This window comes from Stigmatopora nigra, chromosome 2, assembly GCF_051989575.1.
Source record: "Stigmatopora nigra isolate UIUO_SnigA chromosome 2, RoL_Snig_1.1, whole genome shotgun sequence".
Taxonomy (NCBI): domain Eukaryota; kingdom Metazoa; phylum Chordata; class Actinopteri; order Syngnathiformes; family Syngnathidae; genus Stigmatopora; species Stigmatopora nigra.
Genome location: NC_135509.1, coordinates 2,637,955 through 2,661,264, shown reverse-complemented (window position 1 = coordinate 2,661,264; position 23,310 = coordinate 2,637,955). Strand labels below are relative to the sequence as shown.

Here is a 23,310-nt window from a genome sequence, read left to right as displayed (position 1 = left end):
CCAACAATGCCATATTATCTGGATGTGTCTGTGTGTGTATTAACCGCACTTGAGTGGATGACAGACATCTTGATGAGGTTCAACCTTCATCATGGCTTTGCAATGTCGACTTTAAGGTGAACTTGTTACTCAACACTTGACTTCAGTCCAGTCCAGTTTTATTATATGTCATGTTTGATAAAAATCCTGTCTTGTTCTTTTTCCCAGCAGTGAGATTTAATGCCATTTAAGATGATGCCAAAGATTCTTCCATGCTGTGGCCTTGCATGTGTGAACTCGATTGTATATGATCTAAGGTGTCATTTAAAATTCCAAACAAAATGGTGCTAACCTTCCATTAACACCTGAACCTCAACATAGCATTACCCTCGTATGCATTGTCACATTAGACTTCAATTGCAGACTTCACATGACTTTTAGTTAAAGGCAGATGAATTAAAAATGATGTTTTTATTTTGTGCATTGCCTGCTAATGAATGAAAAATGTATTTCAAGAAAATTATCATGATTGAGTGCCGTCAATAGCGAATTGAAGTCGTATCCGTTTGCTATTTTGAAGGCAAGTATAGAGCTAAATTTACACAGCATAAAATTTCATCGCCGGTTATCGAATTAAGATCAATTTTACAGCGTATACTTCTTTTCAGGATCCTATGAATGGTACGCATGCAAGTTGCAACTTCAAAGATCCAAGAAAGAAAAGATCTGTGACTATCAAAGAAGAAGTGGGATAAAAGACTATATGAACAAAATAAAGGTTTGTTGAGAATACAGTAACACTATTTTCTGATACTAATCTGCTGTGTTGATCATTTTCTCCCTCTCTCCAGACATCTGTTTACATTTTTGCATTTCTGGAAGCGGAAGCATTCTCTACAATAATAAATGAGGTACGTGGTGTCTTCTAAGTATTTATTTAGAGAATTCTTTCTCAACATTCACTTGTCAAGTACTAACCTAAGCCTTAACTGGCATCTTATTCTGTTTTAAAGTGAGTATGTCACAGAAAAATGTCTAAAAGTAGTTCTTTTATTACAAGTCAAGTGTGTGACTGAAAAAAAGAATCTCTTTCCGGAACCAAAGTGTATTGTAGTGCATGTGCGTGCCCTCCATCAGCACCTCAGTGATGCTGCAAGGCGTGGAGCCTCATGTGATTGAACAGAAGGAGGAGGAGGGAGGCAGAAAGGCAGGCAGGCAGGCAGGCTGTTGTAAAAGAGACATCTCCCCACTCTTTCTCTCCATCCTTTCAGGTCACACTCCGGTGCGGTTACTCAGCACGCAGCTCGCCCTTTTGCAGTCAGCTTTTCTGACACGCGGGGGTGGGGAACCAACAGGATCCCCGCAGGAAAGCCGGAACACAAGCACCTTTGCTCGGCCATGGGATCAGAGAGCTCAGCGCAGCAGGACATTGCCCGGAGCGAGGAGGAGGAGGATGCTACGTCCAACATCGACACCAAGGTACACAGCAACTCGCACTTGAAAAAATAAAATAAAATCATGTAAAAGCACGTTTAGAATACTTTTTGGTATCTCGTCCATCCACCTTGCGCCCTCTTTTGATTAAATTTTGTCGCAGTTGTTTATTTTTCTGCTGAGTCACGCTTGAGATTGATGACGTCCCGCAGTCATTAAACAGATTTAGGCCTCATTTCCATAAAGCAGCATTCATCTCAATAATAAAACTGAGCAACACAGTACAGATTTGTGTATAATATTTGTTCTGGTAGAGATTTGATTTAAGAATGGAAGAGTAATCCTTTTATTTTATTCAAACAGACGATGCAACCATTTGTTTTTAGCACTCGCAATTGTCATTCTGCTCCGTATGAACTTTAACCCTCAAAGGTAAAACGTGTTCCAGCGCATGTGATTTAGTGTCTGACTCAGCACTCGAACTCTAGTGTAAATTACTCAGCCCTGTGCGAAGGAATATTTGGAAAGTGGCCGCTAATGACCGAGTGTGTTTATACCAGCTGCTCTGTACACACCTCTTCTTCAATTGTACTTGGCATATTGACTTGTTTTCGTGCCACCTGCTCTCCTCCCTCCTTCTGAATGGTCAATTTTGAGTGGTGGGTCAAAATGTCACATTTGTGGCAAAAGTAGTAGTACAGTTTGCTGTGTTAATTGAGCGGCCATGTTGTTTTTCTGCGTTCTGTACCCCAAAATCCACGTTTAAGTCAATGATTGGATCATCATGGTTGTCACAAGTTTGTCATTGTTCTTTCCGAAAAACTCAATTCCTTGCTCATACTCATTTAATTAACTTATTAGAAGACGTTGTCACATGCGTTCTTGCCCTGCGAGCCTACAAACAATTAGTAGTAGTCAGCCTACAGTATCATATTGCTTTTCAAGTTGTGTTTTGTTTAGTTATTTATTTTCATTGAGAAAAATTAGTCCCCATTCCATGTAAAGGGTTAAAGGGCATGACCACTGCCAAGGCTTGCGAATTGGTTTTTGGACTCACACCGTAGAAAACAAATGAAAGCAGGCATTGGTCACCGTGGGAATGAAGTGCCACATCGAAGACTGAGGACCCACTGTTTGAATTAAGCAAAGGAGGAACAGAAAAATGAAGGGATGGAAATAACGGAAGAACAAAAGGATAGGCTGGATTGAAGGAAATTAAATGTGGATTCTGGGGGCTATCAAAGGACACAAGGAGAGAGAAGAAAGAATGGCTGTAATGAAGAAACTGGTACTCAAGGATGGGAAAAAGGAAGAAAAGGAAAGGACAAATGAAGATATCAAGGGAATAAGGAGGAAGGAAGTGGCTTTATATTGGATTAATGAAGGATGTGGCTTTTGACCAAAGTTAGTGTGTCTGACCTCCAGTCAACAAGTATCCTTCACACTTGAATTAAGGAATTTATGTAACACTTGCGCTCCTCGTAACTCATCACCACTAAACGACCTTACCAGGTTGATTCACTTATCCAGCGTCCTACTGCAAGTATGCCTTGTATAACAGCAGGACCGTGCAGAAATGTAGCGGGACAAGATAAAATACTGTGCCTGTTATCTCAACCGTTTAACTTGAAAATGGCAATGTACCTGGTCCGAAGCACGTTAGGCACGGACTGCCTACGCGCTCGGCCGTACGAGCCTGGGGTCAAGACGTTAGGTAACATAATGTACGTCCATAAAGCCCGCTACGTTCCTGTGTAATAAGCGGCGGCTGATCAGACGCTACCGCGTCTCTTATTATCCTCTTGCCCGGGGAGGGCCGCGGAGGGGGTCAAACAGAGGAACCATTGAGGATGTGCCGGGACAGGGGACGAGCCCACCCCGGGGCCCCCCGTGTGCACCGGCCTAGAACAAAAGGAAGGAACCAGCGCCAGGCAGAGGACGGGGAGATTGGAGGAGTGTTTTGGGTGGGCCAAGGGACAGATAGAATAGAGAGGACGTCACGTAGGAGAGCACATGAATCGTTCCGTTGTTCTCCTGGGCCACTGAAGATGAGGAGGGGGCAGTGGTGTTGACAGTCAGGGAAAGTAGTCAACGAACAAGTACAACAGAGGCCAGCTGTACTGTACAATATTCAGGTAACTGTACATTATGTACGTACCTGGATTTTTCCAGAGAACTGTAACTTTTTACTGTACTTTGATGGAACTCCCTAGAAATTTGAAGGTCCTTGTACAATGCACAATAGTATAACCGCTGTCTCATACTCTGAAGTCCATAGGAGATTTTTCAATGGTTTACTAGTATCAGTCCCTCACCATAGCTTGAAACAACCACTGCTTCATATGGATTACAAATGGCGTTCCTCACGCAATGCGTGGGAAGTAAAACCTCTCCAAACATATGGGCTAAAGGATTTGGGGATACTATATGGTCATTTACACCTCCAGGAAGTAACATGGAAGAGATTATGAAGTGGCTTTCACTCATCTGGAAAGGGTTCCGGCTCACTAGGTGTTCCAGGGCGAGAGCTGTCAATCAAATTCTTCCACGCTGAACACATCCATCCAAGCGTACTTTTATGGTCGTTCCCATTGTAGAAACCATCGTAGCCATAGTTGGAAACATATTTGGCCAGACCAAAATGGTAATCAGTTTTGCCATGAGAATGACCATCCAGAGTTCATCTTTTTTCCAAGCATACTCGTTTAATCACCCTCAATCTGGCATCCAAATGCGATCAAAAATAGAAGGCGGTCTGATGTGCTTCCATTTGGCTTCCCGGCCCAAACCCGTTTCCCAGATCATTAGTCGCTAAACTGAACTGACTATCTGTATCATTGTCGAATCCATTAGCAAAATTAAATAACCTGGGAAGATTCACAAAGAAAAGCTGCAAGGCCCTTCACATGTTTGATGGGAGTGAGTCAGGGTTCAATATTATTACATTATATTACCGATCTTGAAAGTAGTTACCCTCTTTTCACATGAAAGCTAAAATCGGATTGGATGACAGTGAATTAATACAATTTTGTGAACCAAATAATGCTATTTGATTTGGAAATGTAGGCTGTTGACTTTTCAACCCCAATTATCCATGACTTTGTTCTCAGAAAGACTAAATCGAATTATTTGACAAGCCACATGTTGGCCTTCCTATGATTGGAAAAGTCGGCACCTGGTCGCAAACAATCACATGTACGCAAACTATAACGAGGAGCCGTAAAGTGGATATAACTCATGTGATACTTTGGTGTTTGTCTTATGATAATAGCCTAACTGGTGCCTGCCTTTAACATGGAAAATGTTTTAATGACTCAACTCATTTATGTTCCTTTTGATTCCATGAAATGATCTAACTATTTTGTTTTTTTTCCAATGTGGTTAGTGTCTTCATGTTGTCTTGTAAGGGATTTTTTCTTGCATATATTAGATTATAGTATCAATATTTTAGTGAACAACATGTGTAAATTCTCTTGAAAACCAAACTATTAAATAACCTCCTGATTAGATGACAGAAGACATTTAGACATGTATTTTTTTTCCTAAACGATTTGTTGTTATCGCCTTTAGAGAAACGTACAGTGTGAACTTCATCCCCGCTCGGCTTGCTTCTCTTTTTATACGCATCCATATTTTATCAGTTATGGTCCTGATGCAGCCTTTAAGAGCTTTACTGAGTACCGTGGATGGTAATGCCTGGGGTGTGTCTCAGTATGTGAGAGTGTGTGCGCACCAATGGGAGTTGAGCCATTTCAAGGACAAAGAGTGAGTCATTGCTTTGGCGCAGCTGCTTCGTGGTTGAACGGCACTGTGGAGGTAGGCGTGGCCTCTCATTTCTCAGCTTTAAAATGTCTGAGGTGTACACTAAAAGCAACTTCTTTTCTTTTTCAAGTGCCACTTATTTAGAGGCTATTCATCTTTGCTTGATGCATTGTTTCTTGGCAAGAACTGAAGCGAATTTATTCTTTGATCCATCTTTCAAATTGCTCCAATTCCACTGACAATTTGCAGCATGTGGGGGTAAAAGAAAACGGAAAGTATACAAGCTTGGAGTTGTCTCATTTTGAATACAAGCCAGCAGAGATTGTCTAGATGAATCAAATGCTCTTTCTCAGTTGCCAGATGTCACCTCACAAATCAAGTCCAAATATGTCCATCTCATAACTTCACACTTGTCGATGGAAAGAGCATGAAATGGCCCTCTGGAATCCATTTTGAATTTCCAGATGCTCACAAAACAACATGTTGCTTGAATACGTACCATTTTTTTTTCCAGTGACCTATCATGAATGTTCACCCATTCTTGGAGGTCAACCCAATGGTGCGTATTTGTTTTTCCAATCCAATTAGAGCGGCCGCCCCCATGGGGTCAAAGACTGGCCAGTGGTCCCGATTAGCACGGTGTCCTGATGGGGGTCTTTCCTGCGACCCGCCTGTTGTTGTTTGCTGTTCAAGTGCGGCGCACATAAAGGCAAGCCGGTGATGAGAAGCAGACGAGCGGTGGGTGGTATGGAGCCCTTGGGTTAAAGGGTGAGGGCGCTCCGATGGAGGTAGTAGGCCGCCACCGCGACAGGTGTTCGCTCTGTTTGCTTTGAAGCACTTGGAATTCGGCCATCTTGATTCAGCTCTGACTTCACCTTCTTTCATAAAAGTTTGACCTTCTCTCAACTTGTGAATCCACGGATAATTCAACGTTTCAGCAATGTTTGCATAACTTGCCTGAAGCCGAGCGTCCAAATCCACAAGCTATCTTCAATTTGAGAGTTAATGGCTTGTTGAAAGAGTGAGAGTGATCTTAAGGGGTCTTGTCAGACTTTCATCTTTGCTATGTACGCAGGTCTGAGATAATAGATTGTGTTAATAGATTGGAGGCTGCTCGGGGTGAGTAGACACAAGGGTGGAAGTGGGGGAGGAAAGCACGTGGGTCGTCCCAACATGCTGCCTTTTAACTTTTCTGCCTGCAAACGTAAGCCCAAGAAATGTTCTTGTAAGTGTCCAAAGTTCATTGGCTTTGCTGACCATGTAAAATAATGCTTATGGAAAAGCAAGCAAAAGGCCAGCATGTTTAAAATGTAGTTTGTTGACCTAAAAAAGTACATTTTTAAGTGTGTTCTTTAGCTGTTGGTTTTGAGATAGAGACATGGTTCACAATGGACTACCTACGAGTCAATTGCAGTAGACCCCAAATCTTTTTGTATATATAAACAGCAGCATTTAACAGTCGGCCTCTTCCTTCCCATTAGCATTCCCCACTTCTTTGTTTGCTTTAGGGGATATAAATCTCGCCCGTCGGCTTTTGTGGAGTGATTTCGGAGACAGACGGTCATCGCTGCTCTTGCGGCCAACAAGTAAATGAGCCCGGGCCCAATCAAAGGCAAACAAATGGAAGCAGTGAGAGAAGAGTACGCTGATAGAGCAGATCATTGTCTCCTGGTGGCAGCTCAGCCTAGTGGAAACAATGGGAATGTGTCGTAAATGGGCTACTTCTACTTTGGATGCTCGAGGCCAGAAGGATTCCCCAAGTCTTAGTTAGTATTAGGAGGATTATTTGGAGAATTCCTTTGGATGACCCTGAGACAGACATCGCACGCCAGGGCGAAGAAAAGCAAGAATCAAAAGTTGTTGCAATATTGCAGCTATTATGTCATGCTATTTGAAAAAGATGAAAATGAGCCATCTTCTTGTCTTATTGGGGTTTTTCCCAAAGCAGATGTTAGTCTGTCTCAAGGTTTTTGTGGTGGCTGCTTTGGCCAAGGAGACAGAAGAAAAATGCTTCCCTAGCCGCCAAACCTCCACATTTTCTGCCTGACAAAAGAATTCAGCGTCAAGTTTTTGGCTCTGTTCCTAAATGTGATCAACGCAAACTTTACTGTCCTCCAGATGAAAGCGACCACTCATTTAAACGTCTGTCAAAAGCATTACGTAAGCGCAATTTGAACCAACTTTTAATTTTAGTAAATGTTGTGGTTGATTCCAGATTTATTAACCGTCAAATCTGTTTTTTTCAGCTTCCACTCATACATTTGTGCTTTAATGTATAATAATAATATACCATGAGGCTGAAGGACTATTTCCATGAGGTGGGTTGACAAAGGCGAGCAGCGTCAGGTGTTAGTGGGAATCTTTGGAATGCTGGAAAATGGGGGCTGAAGAATCCTGGGAATGAAAGTCATGGGGTGGAATAGGGAAGGACGGGGTGGGTCGCTGCCGCAAGGCCAAAGGTCGAGTGGTTGGATCGCATAGCAGATCTGATCAAACCTACTGATGGCTGGAAAAGCGCCCAAATTGGTAACATTCCGCCACTGATGGCTTTTTTGCAAAACCCCCAAAAATTCTCCAGTAAAGTCAATACTCCAGGGGCAGTGAAGACATCTGCAAAAATAAATTTATCTTGTGAAACATTTGGACAGAAGAAGCTTCCTATCCCTCGATATCGTCCAAATGTAAGATGAAATATTCCCCCTGTTGTCCCCTTGTTTAGCATTGGTCTTGGGCAGGGTGTCATTTTCCATATTTTTCCTGGAAGAGTTTTCGTCCGAGCTCTCCATTAGCTCAATTAGCGGCCCTACGGGGAGGCTCTGGTTGCCTCGCCCCTTTTGGCCTCGCCATTGTGCTACCGTCACTCCGAGACGGAAACCCACTCTCTGACTGGCTCTTTTGGAACTTGGTTTGTGTCTTGCTAACTTGTTAACAAGCTGCACTTGTGCGTTTGTTTGTTTGCTCATAATGAAAAGAACCTGTTGCTGCCTCTTTCAGCGTAATCCCACTGAGATCCCTCTTTGAGCCTTGTTTTTGTCTTTTTGTCACTGGAATCAATATACTTTATGCTCTGTTGCTGACTGCCATAATGTGGAAATCTATTGTGGGATTATTATTGAGCCTATCTGTAAAGTCATCATTACAGTCAATTTCTGTACAGTAGTTTAGAAATAAAAGTGATGCATCCTTGAGTGTGAAAAATTCTCTTCTTCTTCTTTCAGTCTCTTCAGAAGAATGGCCAAATCTCCAGCAAGACCAGTTTGAGTGGACGCTCGGAGGACAACACACTGGCTGGAGGTGAGTAAGCATCTACTACTAAATGGACACAGACACGCGCACATTGGATAGGGCTAGTGATTAACGTGTCCAATTTATTATGATTGGGCTCCTCCGTCCTCAACCTGCGGCCATCTATCCCCGCAGCTGCACGTGTTTATTGTCTTTGCCATTGCTATTGTGTCAAGCTCGATCTGGGAGGGCCGCAGGGGCGTGTATACACCCTCCCTAAATATTTAGCAGGCCGTGACCCGGGCCCTGCGCAAAAAATCCAGCCTGCGTGCTTCATAATACGCCGTGGCCCAAGGGAAAGGGCCAGTAACCCGATATGACTTAAAAAGCAGAGATATGTAACATGCCGCTTTTTCAAATAAGCGCTTTATTAAGATATTTCATTAAGTAGCGCTGTCCATTTATATAGTAACTCTACACCCTCTTTTTTTAATGCCTAGCTTCTCATTGGATGAGGTGGTGACGCAGGTTCTCGATTGAAGTGAGTTAGTGACTTGTTAAATTGGCGCTTTTTTAATTCAATAAGTCAAAAAGTGCTCTTTTAATTGGAGATTAAATTTCAAGACGCTCAGGCTGGGTAATATAAGAGGACTGTCAAATGTCAATATTTTAGCAGCGACTTTCTGTTTCTTCCTCTCATATCCTGACACATGTTAATAATCATAACGTGACCGTGACACATGCGCTAGGACCGCAACGCGTAGCCAGCTGTAACACACGAATGATACCTTTGCTGTCATTACAATTGACTCGGTTATGGCAGCAGTCTTGTACCTAAAGTAGTTTAGTGAAGGAAAGTTCATGAACTACTTCATATATTAACTGAGAGTGAAATGAAGGCAGGGGTGAAAAGTTTAAAGCCAGGAGCCAAGATCCATTTTTTTTTTACTCTTGGCTATTTGCTGTGTCAGATTCAATTGATCATATGCATTGGTTTTCATTTTCATCAATGTCTCAAAAATAGTCTAATGTTGATGGTTTCATTGGAGTTTATTACACATAGATGAATAATGGCAATTTCTTAAAGTGCAGTAGTGACTGGCCCAAGTTCAATGTGAAGTGAAAGCAAAATATTGGTGTAACTTACTTTGAAGAAGACCCTAGCGGATCAAGGCTATCGGATCAAGAGACGGACCATTTTCTATACATGTGTGCTTCAATGGGAGAGAAACAAGTGAGCTTGTTAAAAAGCTTCAAGGCTGTGGCTTGAAATATCGCAGGGAGTGAAAGGAAAGGGAGCTGCTATTGACAAGAGCGATAGAGTGAAAGGTATCCGAGCGAGCACTCCTCGAACCTCTCCAGCGTGGAGGCCGATAAGCTGTCACTGTGGGAGACGGGAAGCCGAATCTGCCCGATAAGAGCCAAACACAACAAAAGGACAAGCTGCACATCAAAAAGGAACCGCAAGAAAACAACAAGACGTCAGCAGGTGATTTTTACCTGCCCCATAGAATTTTTGTCCTCCCATTTTTATATTCCCAGGGGTCAAAAATGTCAGGCATTTTACGGATCACCACCAGATTTGAACCAATATCGTGCAGCCTGTCAGTCCACAGCCTGCCGTTATTGGTGGAATTTAATTAAACGCTTATTTCAAACGTTATCAAAATATGTGCAGTCGACCTCTCGCTGGGTCGCGATGCCTCTGCACTGCTATTTCGACAACTGCAATCAAAACAAATGGGAGCCATTGTTTCCATTTGTACCAAAAGTGGATCGTTAACAAATGACTGCGATCCAGTTATGTGCAATCCAGAATGCAACACAGTGCTGATGGTTTTATAGTTTTGCAAGTTTATCGACAAGAGGGAGCAGAGTGAATAATAACACAAGACACATTTTTGATGAGGAGCGATGGGATGCTTTTGGCAGTGAAGACTAGGACCGCGGCCCAATGAGTTCATGTGCGCAGAGCCAGTCCAAAGAATGACGTCGCCGAATTCAATCTTTGGCCGCCGTCTCCGGCGTCCCTCCCTGATGTCTTGCAGCCTGGAGAGGACAGATGTGGATTTTGGAGAGGGGAGGGAGGCTCGCAAGTGCTGACTCTGGGATTTTGGGGAAGATGTGCCCATGGTTAAGTTGATTTGCAGAACTGCTGGACATCATTTATCAATACAACGCTCGGCCTGTAAGTGATTCAATACCAGAGGAGCAGCCGGGTATATCCTGCTTAGTTCAAGGCGTAGAAAAATCTTGATAGATGTTTCCACATAAAAGCAAGCAGCAAAGGGTTTTGACAGAATTTTTCAATTGGACATCATTCCCCGAGACATCCATTTTGAGATGTGCTTTTCAATAAGTTGGTGTGCTCTTATTTTGACCATCTGAAATCAAATCCCTTGAACCCCAACCTGCCTAGTCCCAGAACTAGAACCTTGGTCTCTTTCCAGATCACCAATGAAACCGGCCCGCAAAAGCAGGCCGAAGACGTCATCCACTGTATGGCCACGCATGACTTCCAAATTGCACTTCTTCAGACTTGGCTCTGGAGTCCAAGAGTGTTGTGTTCATCATCCTCAAATATGCGAACTCTCCCTTTTGAGCAACGCAGCATCACGCAAGAAACGTCACCGTAATGCAAACCAGCCGTCGTTCTGCCCACTTTGCTTGGACATTCACTTTGCATCTCTCCGTTTGAATCCCTCCCAAATCATCAGACAGCAAGATGGCTTTCACGTTTCTCCGAGCTCAGTAATACCACAGAGAAAGTGTTGGAGAGTTGATTTTCAAATGGAGTGCTTGAAAGCCCCAGCATCCAGTCCCTGGCGGTCCGTCTCATCCCATGTTTTATTCAGTTGCCCGTTATGAAGAGGGTGCTCCCCAGATGGCCATCAAATGCAAGACCAGATAGTGAAGCACTATTAGGAAGACGTCATTAATCATGGGCTGTCCACTCGGCTGGACCAAAGGCCTTTTTGTCTTCTTGCCAGTTTCCACAGCAGCGAGACCAATCTTCTCATTTGACTTCCACCAAGCGTCAAGACTGGGAGTCCAAAATGTAGGCCCCGAGGCCGGCTCGTACCCGCGGGCGCTGGTCTCTCATCTTTCCCGGCATCAGGGAACCTAATCTTCTCCGCCTCAACCCCTAACCTCCCCCAGGCGCAAGGAGGCTGGAGAGAATGGGGCAGGAATGCGGCCCACCCCTCCTTCTCCTTCTATATAGTGGGACCCCCACTCTCTCACTCCTACAATGCATCATTTCATCACATTTAGGAAGAAGGCCATTCTATGAATCTTCCTTCCATCGTGGGAATTTCTTGGCATTTCTACACTTATTTCATGCACTTTGGTGACATTGAATGTGGTGTGAGTGTCCAGCCAGTTTGCAATGGGCCCCAACAAAGTCATTGAATGAGATTAAGGCTCACATTAACCCATATTAACCCACTCCTATGTATATACTTGGGGTTAAATGGCTTGTTTTATGCCCAAAGGTATTCTGAGTGTACAAAACCGGGTAAAGCCTGTTTTCAATTTGACCAATTTGGAATTTTCAAGAGAATGTGATGTTAATACAAGTCTGTGGAAAATGGGAAGGACAGATTGCTAATATTTGTCATTGTACTTTATGAAATTGCCATGCAATACATTTAACTGGTTTTAAGTTTTTCTTACAGTATTATTTTGCATTGAGTCAATGCCAACATTTGTATCGGTACAGTTAGGAATTCTAGCCCTGTGTAGCAGGGGATTTAAAAAAATGGACAGTGGTTTTAGGAGCGTGTGCCTCGCAGTACTGCAAGTGCCTTTCAGTACTGGAAGTATTTTGAAGTACTGGAAGTATTTTGAAGTATTTCGAAGTACTTGAAGTACTTGAAGTATTTCGAAGTACTTGAAGTACTTGAAGTATTTCGAAGTACTTGAAGTACTTGAAGTATTTTGAAGTACTTGAAGTATTTTGAAGTACTTGAAGTATTATGAAGTATTTTGAAGTACTGGAAGTATTTTGAAGTATTTTGAAGTACTTGAAGTATTTTGAAGTACTTGAAGTACTTGAAGTATTTTGTATTACTTGAAGTATTTTGTAGTATTTGAAGTATTTTGTAGTATTTTGAAGTACTTGAAGTACTTGAAGTATTTTGAAGTACTTGAAGTATTTTGTAGTACTTGAAGTACTTGAAGTATTTTGTAGTACTTGAAGTATTTTGTAGTACTTGAAGTATTTTGTAGTACTTGAAGTATTTTGTAGTACTTGAAGTATTTTGTAGTACTTGAAGTATTTTGAAGTACTTGAATTATTTTGTAGTATTTTGAAGGAGAGAGAAGAAAAAATGTCTGTGATCTTGAGCGCTTTCGCACACTGCTCGACTTGATTTCCCTTTTCCGCCATTTATGTCGCCGGGACACTTGTTGAAAAGGAGGGGGAGTGAAAGCCCATCTTTTTGTCTGTCCACTGAGATGATGTCATGGCCTGTCTTTGCAGGCAACAAAAAGCGCCTCCACCCAAACTCCCCCATCCTCCCAATTCCTCCCCATTCCTCCCAATTCCTCCTCGCACCCCCACCCACGCAACCATTCAAGACCCCTCCTCAAACATTCCTGCACACGACCCCAGTTTAGATTTTAGGCCTTCTCCACACTTTACAATGAATTGGCCCAAATCTCCACATCCACTTGTCCTACCCATTCAACTTCACTCCACTTCAATCCGTTCTTTTTAAAGTGTACTAATAGTAACATGCTAAATTGTGACATGGAACGGCTTCCAAACCCTTAATTATTTGTTAAAAACCCAATGATTTGGCATTCCACAAATACTTGATAGCTCTACAACTGAAGCACTGACGCAAAAATGTAGCCTGAAGATGTCTAGTTTGTGTGCAGGGGAATTCAAAGCATAGAAGTGGACATACTCATGAGTCATATAGAGGAAGTTGGGGCTGGGGCGTGAAAGGAGGATTTTCAAGGAATTTACTCCCACCATCCAACAATTGATACATTCCTCTACTGTGTGACACATTAGTAGAAAGCGACAGACATATTTACTTCATGTGTCACCAAATGGACAGAGCCACTCAACGATGTGTCATGTCCATTTTGAGCTGGTGTAGAAAAATCCTGACAATTTCCAGTAATATCTTCTTGAAAAGCAGTTCATCTTGGTCTTGGTCCTCTGACTGAAACCATAACAAGGATGACAACATTTTTTTATTGACGACCTTCATTTACAGCATTTGGCCTTGCGTGCAGGAAGGAAATTGCATCCGTTAAGCAGAAAGTCGATATTAGATAGCAGGTGTTGAAGAATATGAGTTGAGTTAGAGGCGAATGTGGTCGGAGTGGCAGACGCCACTTGATTCCAATTAGGGCTACCGCCCCGTTTGGCTAGTTTGAATTCACACATTCCTTTGAGGACAATGCGGAAGATTACAGATCACGACCACGACCCTGTTTACCTGAGGTTTTATCTGCATTCCTTCTCGTCTGCCACCACCCCACACAGAGACTCTATTAAAATGTGTCTGTATTCGCATCATTCAGGGGGGGGGGGGTCGTTAGCATTTACACGCTTACCGTCTTCGTAACCCCCATCATTGCATTTCTTGCCACCTGGAGGAAACCGTTTCCTTTCTAGGAACCGACCTAAAGTCAAGTCGCCTACTTTATGGTTTTTGAAGATTAAAACCGAAAACTATTGCATTATTAGCACTTTGGATGAAAAAAAATCAGTAATGTGATCATAATGGTAATGTGCTTAAAGTTTTTGGGGCGTATTGAATAAAACCCTTGAAAAGTTCAGTATTCAGTGAGTGGCTTAAGTCATGCAGGAAGGTTATTGTCACGCTCCACCAATTTTTCAGCCAATGCGCCTTTTGGGGAGACGGCACGGGTATTAAGGTCAGAAAGGGAGACGTTGCGTGTCAGGGGGATTTGGCTGGCGGAGCAGGGGGCTGTTTTCCATGCAGTTTGATCGCGTACAATAGTTTTATTCTTACTTAAAAAAGGGGTCACTTCCTTGAAAAGAGCGCATGATGATGAGCTGCAGTCAGGAAGCGCAATAGAGGGTGAGTGTGTTTGTGTATGTGTGTGTGTGTGTAAAGGTGGAAGGAAGGTGGGGCAGTTGGGGGGGCCTCATTCAGAACAGCTGAAGAAAGGAGGGGGGCGCAAAGGGGGAGGCAGGGGTGGTCCCAACGTGACATGTGTGTCAGTCTGTTGAAATGTGTGCGAGCGAGGCGGCCCCATCGGCACACACCAGTTACAGAGGAGCGGAACAGCAACTCAGACAAGAGTGGAGAAGAACCACGTTAAGACATTCTTAACTATTGTTCTTTTAAACAAGACAAAAATATTTACATTTTTGACATTTTTATTGTGGGGCAATTTTTGTCATTTTTGAAAACAAACCTGGATTTTGGGGGACTCTCACAAATGCTTGGAACAATTACCCTAACAGGTAAGATGAATTGATGCTAGAATACAGTATTGTGTTTTATAATTGTCTTTGTTAGGTCCATGTTATATTTCTGGTAAGATTTCTTGGTTTATTTTTTTTTTATGAATGAGTAGCGCTGAGGGCGTGGTTGGGTAGTGGTGGATGCTTTTATTTGCTTATTCTTACTCTAGACCAGGCATTTTAAACTCTTGAATTCCTTTACTCATTTTCATCTCCCAGTTCAGCATCCATCCCAGTGTTGACCCAGTGGGCTGCGCTCCCAAGTTGTTGTTTTTTTTTGCTAGAAGAAGTCATTCCGGATAGCAACATCTGTCTTTATAATATCAAATATCATTTGCTTGTGTAGAGAAGTCTTCTATCCCAAACCCAAACTTTTTTTTGGATTAGCCTCACAAGCTGAGCCAAGTCCCAGCTTCTCCTCATGTGAAGCATTTCATTAGATTATAGTGGGATCATGATTCCCACTGGGGTCGTTTGGATTAAACCACAAGGAGTGGGCAAAGAGGGGGGGGCGCAGTTATTAGAGTAGCTTGCTTGAAATGAATCCCACTGCCGATTCCTTCTCAGGTCTCAATAATAGTGAGTGAGTGATCTTCCCCAATGCAATTTTCCGGGACAAGCACCCCCACTCACCTCCTCCCCAAGCGGCGCCTCGGAGACACGGCGACCACACCTTAGATAAGGGGGGGTTGCTTTTGTCGGTTTTAAGGGGGGGGTGGGATGTGAGAGCTGAGTTGGCCTCTTTTTTCTGCTTAACTGACTTCTTTTGTTTGCATAGCTGCCTCTCCAGACAAGTCATCCTAATAGGGATTTGCATACACTTAAGCCAAGTTGGTAAACAAGTGTCAGCTACCCACTGATAGCTCATCAGTATTGGTGTTTGGTTACACTTGCTGATGTCGCACAATTATGATATATCTGTATCATATCATGTAATAGCTGCCATTGGCGGTAATGGACATCCAAGGCATTTTGATGGAATGCACATTTGAAGGCAGCCCATTGACTTAATGGCTTGCCATGAGCCGTTAAATAAATGCTAAATTGTGTATTTCACCTCCAGGCAACCCCCAGCTGCCTCCTGGTAAAGAAAAAGAACCCGTCCATCCACCTCTTCAACCCCCTGCAGCCTCACCCCAGAAACATTCTTTGTGGCGCAGTCGTTATTCAAAGTACACAGCGACGCCCGCCCGCCCGCCTCCCCCTCGGCCCCCGATCCAGTCAATCCAGGGGTGTTGTGTGCCTGTAAAAAAAAAATAAAACCCTCAGATCAAAAAGACAGAAAAGATGCCAGTAGTGCGTTAAATCCACATGGTTCCTGCTTTTATGACCCGTGTAGATACACATGGCCTCATCCGCCAAGTCTGACCCGGATTTTTACAACTGGCGTCGAGGCCAGGCGCCCATTGACTTTGCCTGATTGCGGTTCAACACGTCCATGTCGTTTATTTGGCAAATAGGAGGATTCTTAATTGATTTTCTTGGGGTACAGTTAGCTAGCAACACCACAATTGCCACCACCCACCCCCAACCTTTTTTTTCCACAGAGCAGAGCAAGGGTTAAAGGGCTATTGTGTCGTGCCTGCAAGGCGGCGGCGGCGGCTGTGGGTTCCCCGTCTATTCCGCTGTGTTGGAATGTGGGTCAAGGGGACTTGATTCAAAGAGGGAGGGTGGAAGCCTTGCATTGTTTGCTTTCACAAACACAAAAAATGCCGTTTTAGCTGAACTGGGAGACGTGAGAAGCAATTTTGGGAAAGCTGGAATAACATTGCAGGCATTCCTCAATGGAGCAAATCCATACATAGCGTTTGTCCTGGCTAAAAATATCCAACCATTGAACAATGGCTTTCCGTTTTTGCATCATTTCCTTGAAATCTTTAAATATGCCATGTCTTGTCTGGTGTTAAAATATCCAGAGAATTTGGATTGTGGATATGTTTCCACATTTTTTGTTGTGGGGCAGGACCGTAATTGTTGTTATTGTTGTTTTAAACAAGGCCACAGAAGAGGAGTGTGGAATTACCTTGCTTGGTTTGTTTGGAATTTCAGTCAGTACAAGTAATGGATGTCTTGCTTGTTGTTGAAGACTGAAGGGGAATAAGAATGTGGTGGTTCCCACAGTATTTCTGCAAAGGGGGTGTCAATGTGTAATCGGGTAACGTGAGACCTAGAAATTAGACGTTGCTGAGACGGCTAGTATCCAGTTACTGTTGTGAGAGCCGGCTGAAAGTCGGAAAACAAGAAGAATAGAGTGTGGACCCAAACATTTCACTAGAAATATTTTTTCTCTGGAACTATTGTTCTATTGATCCCATTTTTTGGGCATACTGATTGCGTTACCCTGTTGTATGTTATCAGCCAAACTAAATTTAAAAAAGTGATTCGCTATCACACAATGACTGCTGTTATATTGTTCTAACAAAGTGCCTTTCTTTGCTTTCCTCATCCTTGTAGTCGGCCAACCAGATGGTGTGTCTGTGGCTCAAAAAGAAGACAACTCCGAAACCATGGAAACCATCGCGGACGAGCAGGTTGCTCAAGTGAACGGCGACAAGGTGGAGAAAGAGTCTCCCGAAGCCAACGACGTCACCCCCGTCGAGGAGAAGGCCACGGATGAGAAGCCCGATGAGACGGGCGAAGTCGGTTTCAAGAAGATCTTCCGCTTTGGGGGCTTCAAGTTCACCCTGAAGAAGGACAAGAGTGAGGAAAAAGATCCCGTCAAGTTGCTCACGGTTAAAGATAAGGACGGGGAGGCGGTCGATGGATCGGAGGAGACCGCCGCCGAGTCGGAGAATGGCGTCGTCGAAGAAAAAGTGGAGACCCAGGCCGCCGAGACCCAAGAGGCCGCCAAAGATAGCGATCAAAATGGTGAGACCGCAAACGACGTTGTGGCAGAAAGTACCGATGAAGCCGTCAAAGATGAAGTAAGTGAGAAAGAGGCAGAGTCCAGTCCGCCGCCCCAAGAGGCGGCCTTGTCCCCCTTCAGGAAGCTGTTCAGCACGGGCCTCTTCTCGAATCTGAGAAAGAAATCCAGCATCAAGAGGACAAAAGAGGAGGAAGAGAAGGAGGCGGCAGGTCAAGGCCAAGCTGCCAAGACGGAAGACGGGGGAGATAAGACAGAGGCGGAGCCAGACAGTAAGGAGGACGCGACAGTAAGTCAAGAGAAAGAAAAATCCCAGGAGGAGAGCCCAGCATCAGCGGAAGAGCCAAAACCAGAGCCAACCTCTGACTCGGAGGCCACCACTGATGAGACAAAAACAGAAGAAGAAGAGAAATCCCCAGTGGAGGTCACCTCAGATTCTGAACTGGTGTCTTCGCAAGAGAAGGCAAAGTCCCAAGGGAGCCCCCTGAAGAAGCTCTTCAATGGCACCGGCCTCAAGAAACGCTCCAGTAAGAGCAAGAAGGCCAAAAAGGACACGGAAGCCAAACTCACCGAGTCTGGGGAGCAATCGGCAGAACTTCAGTCCTCCACCGAATCCGCAGAAGCGGCCAAGGCCGAGAGCGGGGCCTCGTCCCCGGAGAAACCGGGGGAGCGCCCTGCCGAGGCGGAGGGGGCCCAGGCGGAAGACGCCGAAGGCGAAGTTGTCTCCGATGGAGAGAAGAAAAAAGAGGGAGTTGTGGTCTGGTCTTCTTTCAAGAAACTAGTCACCCCCAAGAAGCGGGTGAAGAGACCTTCCGAGAGCGATGACGAGGTCAACGGCGACAAAGCGGCAAAGTCGGCCACCTTGTCGTCTTCCGAGAGCGCCCCGTTAGCGGATGGAAGCGTAGAGGAAGAAACAAAAGAAGCCAAAGAAGAGAAACCCTGCGAGGGAGAAAACGCCCAAGAGAAACTGCTCAGTAGCACAGAAGAGCCCAAAAAGAAAATGGACACTTCCGTCTCCTGGGAAGCTCTTATGTGTATGGGGGGACCCAAAAAGAGGACCAGGAAGACTTCCGATTCAGACGACGAAGAGACCAAGATCGAGGAAGAGAGCGCGCCAGCCACCGAAGACGGAAAGCAGGAGGAGAAGAATGAGGAAGCCCCGGAGAACACTGAAAATGCAGAGGTCGACGGAGAAGCCTCTCCCGCCTCGGAAACGGCCGCCGCCCCCGAGAGGGAGTCCGCCTGGGACACGCTGAAGCGCATGGTCATGCCAAAGAACAAGGCCAAATCTGAGGAGAAGGCAGAAGAGAGCGCCGCCGATCAGGTCCAAGCGGAAAGTGAGATTCCAAAAGATGAGTCCTCCTTTTCTCTGAGAAAGTTGTTCCCAGGTCTCAGGAAGAAAAAAGTGGAGAAACAAGCCTCCACCGAGAGCGAGGAGGACTCCGACACGCCCGCCGTCGTTCCGCTGTCAGAATACGATACGCAACAGGAGGCCGTGGCGACGGAGGAAAGCGCCACGCCGGCTCAAGTCCCTTCCGAAGAGAGGACCCCCTCGTGGATCGCCGCCGCGGTGGACCAAGGTGACGACCACGATCAGCTGAGCGACATCACCGAAGAAGCAGAGAACCTCGCCACCCCCAAGTCCGTGGACACAGACAACGTGGAGGATGACAGCGAGGAGGTGGCCCCCCCAAAACCTCCAGGACGCAAATTGTCCATCGCCGAAGTCGCTAAAGCCCCATCCGCGGAAACCACCTCCAACGAAACCCAGGGACTGAAGACGGAAGAAGCGCGGGAGTCCCTGGCAGCCGTAGAAGCCCAGATCGCTGAAGTTCCGGCCGTGACCACCCCCATCTGCCAAGACCCTCCGGTGGTGAGCGCCGCCGAAGAATTTGAAGCCCCCCTGGAGCAGGCCGTTTCCAAGACCAACCATCTGTTGGAGTCGCACGCCCGTGAAGAGGCCGTGGCCATCTGCACCGGCCTGGGAACCAAAGAAATTGCCAAAGTGGCCCTGGAGAAACCGGCCAGCCCCATCACAGAGTGTCTCTCCGTGGTCACCCACGCGCTGAGCACCACCGAGCTCTTGGTGGAAGACGACGCCTGTGAACTGGAGAAGGCCGTGGCCACCCAAGACGCGCTGGTCAACGCCCAAGTGCAACAAGAGAGAAGCGCCCAGATCGACCAGGTGCAAATCTCCGAGGAGTTAGTCACCGACGTTCAGACCGCCGGGGCCACCCGCGAACCCGAGGCTCCCAGCGCGGGGGTCGGCAGCACCTTGCAAACGGTGGAAGACGCCGTGTCGCAGACCGCCAATGTTCCCAATGGAGATGTCGAAAAGGACCAGCAAATGGCGCTGGCCTGTGAAACCATAGCACCCAGCACGGAGGTTTGCGTCATCAAAGAATCTGCCGTCCTGGTAAGTCCGCCGTCGCCGGAACCGGAGGACGCCGCCGAGCCCGCCACCAACGGAGAAGAGTCCCAGAAAATTGAGGCCCAGGGCAGCGTCATCGCCCAATCCGTCATCCAGGACGCGGTGGATAAAGTTTCCGTCGAGGCAAAAAGCCCAGAGTCGGCCACTCCGATTAAAGCCGTCCAGGCAGAGATGACCACGGAAAAGAAGACTTACTTTGCGGCCTCCGAATACGAGACGCTCCCCATCGAGGTGGCGGAGATCCTCCAGCCCTCCGTGCTGGGAGAAGACAAGTCGGAGGTCGGCCTCAAGAAAGCGGTGGAAGTCGAAACCAGTGAAGAGTTACCCCTAGTGGAAGAAGCGCTGGAGATGGGCGCCGCCAATCAGACCAACAACAAGCTGGAGGCGGTGGAGGAAGAGATGGAAGAAGACAAAAAGATCCGTGTTCCAGTTCAGGTGGTCCTCCAGACGGCGCAGGTGATGGAAGGGGACTCGGTCCAAGAGGAAATGCTGGAGGAAATCGCCACCAACGGCCTGACCGACGGCGACCGCTCAGAAGAGGAGGAGAGGACGCCGTCCAAGTGCGCCGAGGTGATGGCGCAGGTGATGGAGGTGATCGAGGAGGCGGTCAAGGAGATCCAGCCCGCCTCGTCCACGGAGATTACACCGGCGTCGTGAGCAGGTGAGCGTGACCACATACAGACATTTTTCCTGTACTTTTTTGGGGGGGTTCTACTAGTAGGAGGGGGTCGGGGGGGTCTTGTGTCCAGATGAAGCTTTTTGTTCAGGCAGTTACCAGGGAACCTTTGATATCAACATAGGAATGCTGTGTTTGGCAGGCTCTTAAAGGGAAGTGCTGTGCCAAGGGGGGGAGATGAACTTGTGCTGAAAGACTGATTAAGACCCAAACTCCCCCCTTTTTATTTTGTCCCACTCGTATAGCAGACTCATGGACTTCCATTTAAGTGCATTTAAGTTCCATCTGGCTTGAATTATAGCTTTGATATAGCAAACACTGACCAGGGGCATCATTTTCTGACAATCTTCAATTAGACTGGGAAAACTGACAAATTTTCAATTTAGAGTATCTAATAGTAAATAATGTCTCATTTATTTTTGACATTTTGTAACCCCAGATGGAGCTGCTGACCCGTCGCCGCGGCGACCAAAACCAGAGCGACAACAAGAATGAAGAGGATGCTCGGTGACGCCTCCCCACTCGATAGGTCGGGACCGGGCTCCGTCACCCCCTCCTGCCCCGAGAGAGACCCAGTCACTGAGTTTCCTGCCCGGCCGCCATCCGTTCACCCCCTCACCCACCCGCCCACCCGACCGCCACCATCCCCACTTCCTGCATCCAGCAGTGTCCTTCACCCCACCTCTAATCTCCACGATGGCGCAAGCTAGTGGACCAGTGTTTATCTGTGTGTGTGTGAGTGTGCGTGAGTGCGTGTGTTTAATGCTGAGAGAATATCAGACGGTTAGCAGATTGTAAATTGTATTTATATTGCGTGTATTCTTCCAGTCGCCCTTCTATTTTTCTCACGTCAGGCTCCGTTTTTTTTTTATTTTCTTTCTCCGGACACGTATATATTACGTCTTAAAATGCGACAAGTGGTTACCAAAGCTAGTTGTGGCCTCAAAAATTTCCATGAATGACATATTCCGTAGCAGCCGTGGTACAAACTGTGAGAGAAAAATTGGTTTCATGTATATAAATATGTACTTTTAAAACATAAGGTGACTCATTTACTGTGAAAGAAACGTCATTATTTGTTGTCGGGACACAAAATACTGTTGAAATGTCCTTTTTTTTATGCGGTGGGAAAAAGTTTGTTGGAGGTCGTGCTTTGGTTTACTTACGAATGCGCTTTTGAACATCAACAATTAATGGAGTGCATTTCCTCTTTAATAATTTGGGTTATGAATGGCTGACACCAGCAAGCTTTATGACCAAATGAGACCAACCATTTCTGGATACTTGCTTTTTTTGTACATAAATATTCTTACCTGAATTTTCTTTTAGTTCACTGTGAGCTTGTTAACATTTGTACAGATTATATGCTTGTATGTACTGACAAAGCCACTTGTTATAACAACTAATATGCTTCTCTCTCTGTAATATTCACATAAGCATGGTTTTAACTGTCTTTTTGTATTTTCAAGCTGTTAATAGTATGGATACGTGTCTATATTTCACTCAATAAAGTTCAGAGGGTTGGGAAAAAAGACTGTGTACTTTATTGCCTGCAACATCAACATAGTATAATCAAATACTACTGTACACAAATATACATGCTAAATAAGGGCACATACTTTTTTCTTTATTCAAGTTGTGACTTTAGATACAAGACACACATTTTAGGATAATTCAACATGTATAGTACAGAAAAATTATCACAATACTCACTAGTTGATATTCTTTATTACTTGTACAGAATGACTAATATTACTGCGTTCTTAGAAAAAGGGCCAAAACTCCATGTACTACAGTAAAACTACAGCTATACTACATAGTTTGACTGACTATTTAAAAAGAAAGATATGAACCAAAATTAACGTTGCTATTTATCAATACTTGAACCTTATTATAAAATGGAATTGGATGAAACATCACTTATTATATGGCCCTATTGATGAAACAAAATAACGTCCAAATTTAGCTTTTCTAACGTCATTAATTTCCAAACAGGCATGACGATGTACAGGCCCTTCCTATTAAAGTTGCACTTTAGTGCCCTCCTGTGGTAATTAGGAAATAAAACGTCTCATTGTATGTTGAATGCCATCGTCATTTCCTGTAATCCCCCAAATAACAGATACTATAAATTCAGTCTTTGATTTGGGACTATATAATGATTTAATAATTTAAAAAATAGTTAATTGAAGAATAACTTGAATTCTGAAATTAAGTTATGGAAAAGAAAATGTAAAAAGCCGGGTGACTTTTGACCCAAAGAATGTGACGAAACGGCACTTCCCTCCCACGCAAACTCCACGTCACTAACGTACGTTCATTCTTTGAAGTTGATAGGAATGAAAGAACTCAAGAGTATGAACCACGCCTCATTCTAAAACGCAGTTCCTCATTATTAACATATGTATGATTTCACGTGGGACAAAATGTGTCAAATTCGTGCCGGAACGTGAATTTAGAGGAGGCTCCGTCACACAAATTGAATG

The 23,310-nt window shown here is 45.0% G+C and overlaps 1 protein-coding gene across 2 annotated transcripts; it reads left to right on the top strand.

Moving 5' to 3' along the window:
* Positions 1 to 1,166: 1,166 nt before the first annotated feature.
* Positions 1,167 to 22,356, top strand: akap12b (A kinase (PRKA) anchor protein 12b). Of its 2 annotated transcripts, XM_077736534.1 has the most exons (4): positions 1,167 to 1,458; positions 8,394 to 8,469; positions 17,309 to 20,809; positions 21,264 to 22,356. In XM_077736534.1, the coding sequence occupies exons 1-3, from the start codon at positions 1,378 to 1,380 to the stop codon at positions 20,803 to 20,805; spliced, it is 3,654 nt and encodes a 1,217-aa protein (XP_077592660.1). In that variant the 5' UTR covers positions 1,167 to 1,377; the 3' UTR covers positions 20,806 to 20,809; positions 21,264 to 22,356. The 2 variants fall into 2 exon arrangements, with proteins under 2 accessions (XP_077592660.1, XP_077592670.1); XM_077736544.1 differs by lacking the exons at positions 1,167 to 1,458; positions 8,394 to 8,469 and adding an exon at positions 14,616 to 14,854.
* Positions 22,357 to 23,310: the final 954 nt, after the last annotated feature.